The sequence below is a fragment of the Stegostoma tigrinum genome, chromosome 2 (assembly GCF_030684315.1).
Source record: "Stegostoma tigrinum isolate sSteTig4 chromosome 2, sSteTig4.hap1, whole genome shotgun sequence".
Classification (NCBI taxonomy): domain Eukaryota; kingdom Metazoa; phylum Chordata; class Chondrichthyes; order Orectolobiformes; family Stegostomatidae; genus Stegostoma; species Stegostoma tigrinum.
Genome location: NC_081355.1, coordinates 84,453,112 through 84,465,178, shown reverse-complemented (window position 1 = coordinate 84,465,178; position 12,067 = coordinate 84,453,112). Strand labels below are relative to the sequence as shown.

Sequence of the window (12,067 nt, the reverse complement as noted above, 5' to 3'; positions counted from 1 at the left end):
CATATTAATCCCACATGTTTTGGCCCTTACTTTGCACATTGTATCCATGGATATTTCGCACCAAGTCCTTCCTCTTTGTCTCCATTATCACCACAACATCATACGCCCATGTCATTTTGTGCCTGAAGCTGACTTACAACTCTGTATTTACATAGTTACACTAAACCTGAAGGTCTGAACAGATTTCCTCTTACTCCGTCCCCAACTCATCCCATACTAATTCTTACTCAAATGCTATCTATCTATTCAGGGAGACATCAGTGTAGTAGTAATGTCACTGATCTATTAATCCAAACACTCAGACCAATGCTCTGGCAACAAGGCTTCAAAATTCACCATGGGAGCTGCTGGAATTGGAGTTTAATTAACAAATCTGGAATATAAAGCTATCCATAAGTAATGGTGACGATAACTAACCAACTGCAATTAAAACCCATGTGCTTCACTAATTCCTTTTAGATAAGGAAATCTGCCACTCTTACCCAATCTAGCCTGTCTGAAAAGCAGCTCCCACCTGTAAGCTGCCTCATGGATGATATATCCCATATTTATTATACTTCAGGTACATGAATGTCTTCTGTTAACTTCCAAGGAATTACTAACACAATTTTAAAAATTTGCAACAATTCCACATTGATTTTAGCCGGAAACAATAGCTTTCCAAACAGTCACTCCCAAAGTTGATTGCTACAGTTGCAGAGTTTATGAAATGGAAACACAGCACAAGGAAGCTCTACATCCAGAACTGTAGCACAGCCTTTTCTCCTCTGCAGAGGCAAGCTGCATATTTACACCATGTTTTATTGTGTATTGCAAAAACGTTACCCTTTCTATGTAAAAAAAACTAAATGCATCAAGAAGAATCTCCATACCATCTGAAGCCATTATGTTGACAACCAAAGTATGCCTTGCTGTTTCGTACGTTCGTCTGTTATAGGCAGTGATCTGTAAAAGAAGAAAAGAAACAGCAAATCATCAAACATGAAAAAAATCTATTAGCACTGCTGCCTCACAGTGCCAAGGACCCAGATTCGATTCCAGCCTCAGGCAACTGTTTGTGCTGAGTTTGCGCATTCTCCCTGGGTCTGCAGGGGGTTCCTCCAGGCGCACCAGTTTCTGCCCACAGTCCAAAGATGTGCAGGCCAAGTGGATTGGCCATGGGAAATGCAGGATTACAGGGAGAGGATACAGTAAGGAGGTGGGGGGATTGGATGGGATTCTCTTTGAAGGGTTGCTGTGGACTCGATGGGCCAAATGATCTGCTTCCACAACGAACAAATTCTATGATTCAAGATATTCCAGTTAAAAACTGCCTATGGCAGTATTTAAATTTCTATACTATTACCATGCAGCTTGTATTTGAACGTGCACTGTGAATGGAAATTAATGCGTTAGATCAATGCATTCAGAGCAGTCAAACAGCTATACCTAAAACTGTTACTTACACTTCAAAATGTAATCAAAATTAAAATACAATGGACAGCTAAAAGTACAATTCCTTTTGTAATCAAAACAAAGATAGGAATTGGGAGAATTTGCATTCGAATACCATGCAGTAAATTTGTCTTGACGTTTCTCTTGTTTTCATTATGCAGTGGTCCACACTTATAGTTTGCGCTTGCCTTCTGCATGAGAGCTGGCCAGGAAAGTCACCTGTTCTTACAGCCTGCGGTCAGGTATATTGGAAAGATTTACAGCCTGACAATCAACTTGTGGACTATGCTTCAAGTGTGCTTTAGATGATCAAGTCCCAGTTTGGGTCTTAAACCCAGAGTTTCTAGCCCAGTGGTGGGAATGTTGCTACACCATGACATCTCCTACCCCTCCTAATTCCACTACCGGCAAATTTATTATTTATTTCAAGTATCTTGGTGGCTATGTTTAATGTCAGTTACTGTAAGAAACTAGGAAAGGTGGTGGTCTAGTGGTATTATCATTCATCTACTAATCCAAAGACCCAGGTATTGTTCTGAGGACCTGATGTGAATACTGCTGTGACGGATAAATGCAATAAAATTCTGGAATTAAGAGTCTAATGGTGGTCCTGAAAGGTCACTTGTACAAAAAAACCAATCGCCAATGCCCTTTAGGGAAGGAAACTGTCTTTCTTACCTGTGACTCCAAACCCAAAACAATGTGGCTGACTTAACTGCCCTCTGGGAAAATTAGGCCAATAAATGATGGCCTAGCCAACGAATTAAAAAACAAAGGTACATTCTGAAGTGCTTTCCTAAGACAATAAAACCATAAGACACAGGTGCAGAAATAGGCCATTCAACCCACTGAGTCTGGTCTACCTTTCAGTGACATCTGACCGTCCTCTATTCCACTTTCCTCCTTAGTCCCCATCATCCTCAATTCCATAACTGATTAAAAATCAGTCTGTCTCAGGCTGGTATATTCTAATTCAACTGAAAGCTTGATATTTTGCTTTTTTTGTGGTTGTAATTCTGTCCCCAATACATTTTACTGATAAACTGATATTTTTGCAATTAAGTTATAGATGTGTCTTTCGCAACAAGAGGGAGGTGATTTTCGTGATGGAATTGTTATTTTATACTAATAGATCATATGAATATGCATATGAACTAAAAACTGCTCCACAATTCATTAAGAACATGGCTGACCTGATTACTGCACAGTCTCACCAATCCTCACTAGTCTGTAACTTTCTTGCTTATTAAGAATCTACCTCCACCTTAAAATATATCCTGAGACACTGCCTTCTCAAAAGAATTCCAAATATTCACAACCTTCTGAGAACAAAAAGAATTCTCTTCATCTGTGTGTCAAAGAACAGCCCCATTATTCTTAAACTGTGACCCCTAGTTCGAGACTCTCCCACAACAAGAAATATTCTTTCCACATCTATACCATTAAGATGCTTCAAGATCTTATGGTTCAATCAAGTCACCACTTACTCTTCTAAACTGTAGCAGATACATGCCTAGCTTGTCCGGTCTTTCCTCATAAGGCATCGCACCCATTCCAAGCATTCATCTCGTAAACCATCTCTGAACTTCTTCCAATGTACATACGCAGTTCTTTAAATAAAAAAACCTAAAAACACACATAACGGGAGGTGATGGCCCAGTAGTTTTACTACTGGATTCTGTAGTAATATTCCTGTAATGTTCTGGGGAATCACAGTTTGAATCCTGCCATGGCAGATGGCGGAATTTGAATCCAATAAAATCTGGAATTCAAGGGTCTCATGACGACTGAAAATATTGCCAATTGACAGCAGATTCCAAATCTTTTTCCACTGTTGTCCTTCACTGCCTGGTCTGGCCTACATGTGACTCCAGACCTACAGACTCTTAATTGCCTTGTGGGTAATTACAGATGGGCAATAAATGCTGAGCCAGCAATGTCCATATTCTATGAATAAATTTTAAAAAAAACTAATCCAGATGGGATCTTACTAGTGCCCTGTGTAATTCAAGCAGAACCTCTATAATTTTGAATTCAATCCTTCTCGCAATAAACAAGAACATTCTAGATAACAAAGTGTGAAGCTGGATGAAGACAGCAGGGCAAGCAGCATCTTAGGAACACAAAAGCTGACGTTTCGGGCCTAGACCCTTCATCAGAGAGGGGGATAGGGAGAGGGTTCTGAAATAAATAGGAAGAAGGGGGAGGCGGACCGAAGATGGATAGAGGAGAAGATAGGTGGAGAGGAGCATATAGGTGGGCAGGTAGGTAGGGGATAGGTCAGTCAGTGGAGGACGGGCAGGTCAAGGGGGCGGGATGACGTTAGTAGGTAGGAAATGGAGGTGCGGCTTGAGGTGGGAGGAGGGGATAGGTGAGAGGTTGAACAGGTTAGGGAGGCAGGGACGAGCTGGGCTGGTTTTGGGATGCAGTAGTGGGAGGGGAGATTTTGAAGCTTGTGAAGTCCACATTGATACCATTGGGCTGCAGGGTTCCCAAGCGGAATATGTGTTGCTGTTCCTGCAACCTTTGGGTAGCATCATTGTGGCACTGCAGGAGGCCCATGATGGACATGTCGTCTGAGGAATGGGAGGGGTAGTTAAAATGGTTTGTGACTGGGAGGTGCAGTTGTTTATTGCGAACTGCGGAGGTGTTCTGCAAAGCGGTCCCCAAGCCTCCGCTTGGTTTCCCCAATGTAGAGAGAGCCACAACGGGTACAGTGGATGCAATATACCACATTGGCAGACGTGCAGGTGAACATCTGATTGATATGGAAGGTCATCTTGGGGCACGGGATGGGGGTGAGGGAGGTGGTGTGGGGGCAAGTGTAGCACTTCTTGTGGTTGCAGGGGAAGGTGCCAGGTGTGGCGGGGTTGGAGGGGAGTGTGGAGCGGACAAGGGAGTCACGGACAGAGTGGTCTCTCCGGAAGGCAGACAAGGGTGGGGATGGAAAAATAGCTTGGGTGGTGGGGTCGGATTGTAGATGGCGGAAGTGTCAGAGATGATGCGTTGTATCCGGAGGTTGGTGGGGTGGTACGTGAGGACGAGGGGGATTCTCTTCGGGCGGTTATTGCGGGGGCGGGGCGTGGGGAATGTGTTGCGGAAAATGCAGGAGACTCGGTCGAAGGCGTTCTCAACCACTGCGGGGGCGGGGGGGGGGGGGGGGGGGGGGGGGGGTGGTAGTTGTGGTCCTTGAAGAAACGGATATCTGGGATATGCGGGAATGGAATGCCTCATCCTGGGAGCTGGGAGTAGATGCGGCAGAGGCGAAACAAGAACATTCTGTTAGCTTTCATAATAATTTGCTGTCTTTTGAAATTCATGCACTAGGACACTCAAATTCCTCTGCATCTAAGCTGTGCAATTTTTCACCAAGTGAATAGCATGTTTCTTTTCTATTCTTCCTGCTCAAATGGACAATTCCACATTTTCCTATTTTCTAATCCACATTTCCAGATTTTTGCCCACTGCCTTAATCTACCTTCGTACCTTCTTCAAAACTTACTTTCCCACTTATCACCTTGTCATCAAAGTTAACAACCCTACTGTTAGTCCCATCATCCAAGCTATTTGTGTAATTAAATAATTGAGACCTCAAGGCTGATAAAGGTGACACAACACCTACTACATCTTGCCAAACAGAAAGTGACCCATTTAGGACTAATGTTTCCTGTTGGCTAGTCAATCTTCTACCAATGTCAATATGTTACACCATCAGCCTTCATTTACAGCAATGACCTTAGACATAGCACTTCAGGAAATGCAATAACAGTCCATCCAGCGATAATCTACCCCATTATGTACAGCCCATGTTTCTTCACAAAGTAACTTCAATAACTTAGTTTGAACATGATTTCCCTTTCGCAAAACCATATTGAATCTGCATACAGACTCAGAAGCCACATTAGCAATTATACTGGTGATAAATGATTTCCTTAAACATGCACAAGATGGATTTTTAGACTAGTACATTAAGGAACCAACCAACAGGCTTTCTTAGAGTTGGTTTTCTGCAAAAAGTTAATTAATAATTTGTAAGAATAAGTGGGCTGTTTTAGAAAATAGTGACAAGTGGCATACCTCAGGGATCAGCATTTGGGCCCAAACAATTTACTATTTGGAAGAGGGAATTAATTGTAATATTCCCAAATTTTCTGAGGACACAAAAATTGATGGGAGGCCGACTGGTGAAGAAAATATAAAGAGGCTTCGCAGCAATTTAGGCAAGTTGAGTGAATGGTCAAATACATGGTAGATGCAGGAAAACATGGATGAATGTGACCTTTGCCATTCTGTTCTTCCTACTGAAATGGATCAGCATTATTTAACTTGTGATTATATTTGGAAAGGTTGATATGCAAAGGGACCTGGGTGTCTTTGTACATTGGTACACTTACAAAGCTAGCATGCAGATGCAGCAGGCAGTTAAGGTAGCAAATAGGATGTTAACATTCATTGCAAGAGCGTTTGAATCTGAAGCTTTGCTCAATCTGTAACAAGGCCTTGATTAGACCATAACCGGAGCACTGTGTGCAGTCTTGTTTCCTTGCCCACGATATACTTTCTATAGAAGCAGTAGAATGAACATTCACCAGATTAATTCCTGAGACAGCAGTTTTGACGTATGAGGAGACACTGGGTTGAGGAGGCCTGTATTCACTGGAGTGGAGAAGAATGAGAGGAAATCTCATGAAACATAAAATTTTGACAGAGTGGACAGACTGGAATACAGGAATGACGCTTCCTCTGGCCAGTGGTCAAGACCAAGGGGTCCGAATCTGAAGATATGTGGCAGGCCATTTCAAATTAAGCTGAGAACATTTCTTCACTCAAAGGTTGGTGAGCCAGTGGAACTGTCTACAACAGGGGCTTTTTGGAAGCAAAGTCAATGGATATATCATGATTACATAGAATGATGAAGCAGGGTTGATGGCCACATGTCCTACTCTTATTTTCTATATTTCTGTTTCTATTAAAGAATAGCATTGATGGTACACTACAGTGTTGCCAATGTTACCCTCTCAACAAGCAATGATGTAAAGATCTCAGCACTAAACAGGAGAGGTAAGTAATGTGGTCTTTGTAATGTTTATCCATTGACCAATAGTAATAAATGAGCCTGGCGTTGCAATTTTTCAATCTTCCCATGTAAAAAATAGTTGCCACGTTTACTTCCATAAAAATAATCACATCATTTCAAAGTAAGTAACAGCATTGAGAGACGCAACAACGTGCTATGCAAATGGAACATTTTATCCCCATTTTCCATTCTAAATATTTTTCATGGGGCTTGAATTTCCTTGGGATTGCTCCTGCTGCCAAACTTTGTTGGAAGAGAAATGGAAATCCCATTTACATGGGAAGTTACGGAATAGGAGGGAATAAATTCCTAGTCACAGAAAATATTTCAATGTAATTTTAACTTTACCGTAAACTTGAACATGAACATAGTGTTATTGTAACTGCGGATTTTCAAATAGTTCCTAAATGTTTCTAGGTTACTAGATTGCATTGAATTACAAAGTAGAACGCGCCCATTTTCTCAGTGAGAATAAATGTTCATAAATAGCCTGAACTTCTATACTTTGTCTACAACCTCCTAAAAGCTAGCACAGTAATACATACATAACAATAATACAGATAACTACGGTACCTCAATGATTGTCGTTTTGTCAGCGTTCTCAATGGTTGGTGACCCATAAAGCACTCCGTCACTGTATGGAGTTCTTTGAATATATCGCAGCCAGCCAGGTCTGTCTGGATATCCTTTCAGATTTGTCTTAAATGTTATAGGATCATTTCGAGCATCAGCTAAACCAAAGAAAGACAAAGACAAATCTATTTGTAGTTGCTGAAATTCTGCTTTTAATCCTACACTCTTTCTGAATTAAGCGCATATTGAATTTGGGTGTTATGGTGTAGAGAATTGTTACATTACGTCAACTAGTGTAGTAATCACGCTGTAACTGTTTTCCCTTGATGTTTCTACATGTTGTTCAGTCGCACAAACTAGGAAAGCATTAGAATTAGCCTATCAAGTTCAAGCATCTTGGCCAAGACAGTATAAGGAAACTTCAAGGTCACTTTTGTGCCAGGAGGAAGGAAAACTTTGTTGGAGGCTAGTAACGTCTGTTGAAATGCACTTGTGTACATTGGGTCAAAATATTCTGAGATTAGACACAATCCTCCACAGTTAAACAATGTTGCACCCTTAACAGCTAAGGTTCAATCAAGAATAATAATGATAAGGTATTTATGAAATGTCTGGAACTCTCAGGACTATCCAAAAACAAGAGTGAATGTATTAGAAAGATGGGGAGAAATCAGTCACATAAACACCATCTTTTTATTTAAAAAGAGAATGATTTAAAGAAAGTGAAAAACAATGCCGCTTTTTGTTATGTTGCAAGTGCCAACTCATGCTCACTGAAATGGCATACTTGAACAACAACCAATTTTCAACAAGCTATTCAACTATTGGGGCGTCATCATCAAAACCCATCTTGACCTTGCTCAAAGTTCTCATCTGTTCCTCACTTGTGATTTCTTCTCTTCCCTGCCTATAGAGACCAAAATAACTTCAATGTTTCAGTATCTGCCCTAGCTGACATCCAGAAACAAAGCACAAAAGTTTTGGATTAACTTGGGGCCTTTCTGATGTGGATGGATTAGTACTACAGTAAGCAGCCCAGTCTTTTATCAACTATAACTTTAACAGTGTTTCAGTTAATATTAGGAATCTAAATCAGCAACTGAGTTTAACATGTTCTCATTCTGCAAATGTTCTCTGCACCAGGTGCTTGAAAACCCCTGGATGTTAAAGCACGCGTGGTCTATCGTCTTTCTTCCCTCCTATTCAAAAAGTGTCACAATCTTTGTTCATTTCTTTCCTCAATGAGGCTCAAGTCCTGAACTGACCACACTAAATTTCAACCAATCCTGAGCCCAGCTCTAACATTTTCCCAATAACAGGCATTAGGCCAACTGGCCTATAGTTAACTGTTTTTTGCACCTCATTCCCTTTTTAAATAAAGGTATTACAATGTCAGTGAAGACTAAAGTCACCAAGATTAATGCACTGCCTTTTTTACATGACCTCAATATCTCCTGATTTATTCTCAGTCCTCCTGAACAGCTAGTGTTAAGGGGTCTATAGACTATTATCAGCGAGTTCTACTTATTGATATTTCTTAACCGCCACCCATATGGATTCTGCATCTTCCGATCTAAGATCATTGTATTCTACAGAACTTCATCCATCAGCAGTAACAATGATACACCCTTCAAAAGCCAAGTTAACTCTGCCTGATTATATTATGATTTTCTAAAAATCCATCTTAATGGATTCTAGCAATTTCCACACGGCAGATGTTAGGCTATCTGGCCAATAATTTCCTGCAGTTGTCTTCCTCTTTTCCTGATTAAAGATGTTTTATCAGTTCATTTCCAAACCACTGGGATCCTTTCAGAATCTGTGGAATTTTGGAAATTTATAACCAAAAAAAATTACCATCTCTGCAGCCAACAGTGGTTATGAAATCTCAAGACAGACAGTTTACATCCCATTATTCATATCAAATTTTATAGGGGTGGCTTTTGTAAAGCAATGAAGTGCATAATTTTATATCTTTTTAAAATTAACTTTAAAGCATAGATTGAGTTCAATTAACAGTGTCACTTACCGACTTTCATGGAGTATGGAGGAAATTCCCCTTTAAAATATTCTCTCTCCAAAACATGGACAAAAAGGACACCAGAAGATGGATAAACATTCCGGTCTGAATGCACTCTTGAGAAAATGGAATACACTAAAGGGAAATGGGAGATGGACAATAAACCAAAAGCAAAGAATAAACTTATAAAATCATACATGGTTTTGCACTCATTTACAGCAGGGTGTGCTGACCAAATATCAAACTTCATTATATAAAGAATGTAGAAGAATTCCATATATTGATCTGAATTTGATGTTAAATCTTGATCATTAAAAAGGATCTCAACTGAAACAATAAATATGACACATTGAAAACAATACTTTAGTTACACAGACATTAATTTTAAGTTCATATGTACTGGCTTAAATTCAATAAAATAGCATTGAACATTATCCCATCAATAAAACGTCTTAGTGACACCAGTTTACATCTATATTTTTGCTGATGCGGCCTTAAGTGGAGAATTTTTGTTTGTAATTTAATGGGTCATGTCTTCTTTTCTTAAAAACTTGTTTATTTGTTTGCAGAAGGAGTAACAGCTACTTTGCCTTAGTCGCTACTAGTCATAGTCATTAAAAGCAAACAGGTTCAAAGTACATTTATATAGAAAAATAAATCCCGTTTAATTTAACATTTAGCAAAGCCGGTATTAAGTCGACCAGGGAGACCCCTAATGCTGTATTAGAACTCAACTCAACATCAGGAAGCCAAAGGTTGGATTTTTCAGGATAATGGAGGGGTTGTAAGATGCAGTATAATGTACGCAGAGTTCCAAAGTTGGGGAAATGGGTACGTTATTGGGCAATACAAAGGAAGCTCTTACCAAAGGTTCTGTTTCCACAACTTATCACATTAGTTGGTGGTGCTATCATGAACAGTGAAGAATTAAATGCTAGATGTTCAGTCATTGCTAAATGTGCCACGCATCAAAAATATTGTATTCAAAATTGGAAAATTTTTCATTTTGAGCATGAAATGGGTGGACAGTAAGTGTCTTTTTCCAAGGATGATAACTTCAGCTTGTACAAGGGGGCATAGCTTCAAATTGAGGGGTAATAGATTTAAGACAGATATCAGAGGCAGGTTCTTTACTCAGAGTGGTAAGGGTGTGGAATGCCCTGCCTGCCAATGTGGTTAACTCAGCCACATTACGGGCATTTAAACAGTCCTTGGATAAGCATATGGATAATGATGGGATAGTGTAGGGGGAGGGGCTTAGATTAGTTCACAGGTTGGCACAACATCGAGGGCCAAAGGGCCTGTTCTGCGCTGTATTGTTCTATGTTCTGTGTTCTCTGAAATGGTCAAATGGAAATCAGCAAATTAAAATGCATTGGATTTTCAATAGACCAGAGAGGTGGGGTAAGAGAAGATGGGGTGGGGATCTTTCTTGAAATCAAAGAAGTGGCTGAAGACAGGGAAGGCAACACTGCATCCCCAGCAATTTTCCTAGGGGGCTTCACTTGCCTACCTCAGCAGCAACCATTGATCCTGGTGTTGCTGGTCCAGCACCCTTCCAAACAGGGAATTTCAGCCCAGTATAACAGTAAGGAGTAAATATGTATTTCACTTCTTGCGCATTACCTTTTCCATTGTGATAGCCATTTCATATAGTGATCCAAGGTTTTTAAAATTAGCATTACAGAGCTGGGCTTGGTTTAAAAGCAACAGTGAGTACTGAATTCCAATACTGCTGTACTATTGCCATTACACTGAAATAGCTTAAAAGAGATCTTCAATGAAGATATCCCTTGAATTTAATGTGAAAGTCCAGTTTGACAAGTGTTGTGGGGATCGGTTATCTCAGTTGGCTGATTTACAATGCAAAATGATGCCAACTTTGTGGGTTCAATACCCATACTGGCTGAGATTACCATGAAAGGGTCTCCTTCTCAACCTCTCCCCTCATCTTAGGCACTGTGACGCTCTGAGGGGACAGCCTGTGGGGCTATGGTGATATTTACCTATCACTCATTGATTCTGAGACTATGTTTTAAAAGAACAGGTATTTTCAGGCAAATCACGGCATGCTTGTTCTCTCAAGATACTCTTTAAAACAAAGGCTTGCTAAAGGTTGTACGTTTATTCTCCAGAACTACACAGTTGTGAGTTCTCTTAATCTTTGACTGGGTAGATAAGCTTTAATTAAACATAAGGTCACTTGATCATTGATAGCAAAATACTAATTGTATATGTAACTTTTCTGAATCAAATATATTCGTAATTTATTGCAGGACTGAAATATTTTAAATCACAAAATACTGAACTGATATTACAATCTAACCAAATTTAAGAGACTACATAAATCAATTAATTTAGTGTTAGGTCGGAATTAAACAAAAACCAAAATTTAGGACACAACATGAAGGACACTACTTTGTTAATTAATTGTTGGTTAATGCTCAGGTAAAGCTGATGCTAACAAACTGTTGTTGCTTAAAAATAGTACAGCCATTCGAAGATATGTGTACAGTGTTTGCATAGTTGGCTGAGCTCAGGAATCTGGCAGCGAACCATATTCTGACTAATACGTTAAAATTTCCTCTGACATTTCATGGTAAAAATTCTGTGTAAAATGGGCTTGGATAGCATCAACCCAACTGCTATTGGACACAGAGCACAAAACTGCCTCAAAGTCAGAAATCACAATCAGAGGTTGTTGTTTTGGGGGAAAAAAAAGTGTTAACTTGTATTGGAATGCCCTTAAAAGTTTTTTTAAAAAATTAGCAGAGTTTTACTCTGCACTAACATGCCAAGCCTGACTTGGAAATGTATGAGGCTGACACAATAAATAAACCATACCCCGTAGAAAAACTGTCACCTCGCCCAGCACAAAAATCCAAACTATTTATTTTAAATTACATTTGTCAAAATGTTTCTAGCAACTTCACATTTATCTGTAGCAAAAATAAACAGAAGTA

At 39.8% G+C, this 12,067-nt stretch overlaps 1 protein-coding gene across 8 annotated transcripts in view; it reads right to left on the bottom strand.

Annotated features, from left to right (window-relative positions):
* sgce (sarcoglycan, epsilon) overlaps positions 1–12,067 on the bottom strand; it is a 62,175-nt gene that overhangs the window by 28,537 nt on the left and 21,571 nt on the right. For all 8 annotated transcript variants that reach the window (XM_048558452.2, XM_048558417.2, XM_048558436.2 and 5 more), the window contains 3 exons: positions 9,114–9,239; positions 7,085–7,242; positions 873–945 (listed from right to left, as the gene is read on the bottom strand). In XM_048558452.2, the coding sequence (XP_048414409.1) occupies positions 873–945; positions 7,085–7,242; positions 9,114–9,239 (357 nt within the window). The remainder of the gene's footprint in view (positions 1–872; positions 946–7,084; positions 7,243–9,113; positions 9,240–12,067) is intronic.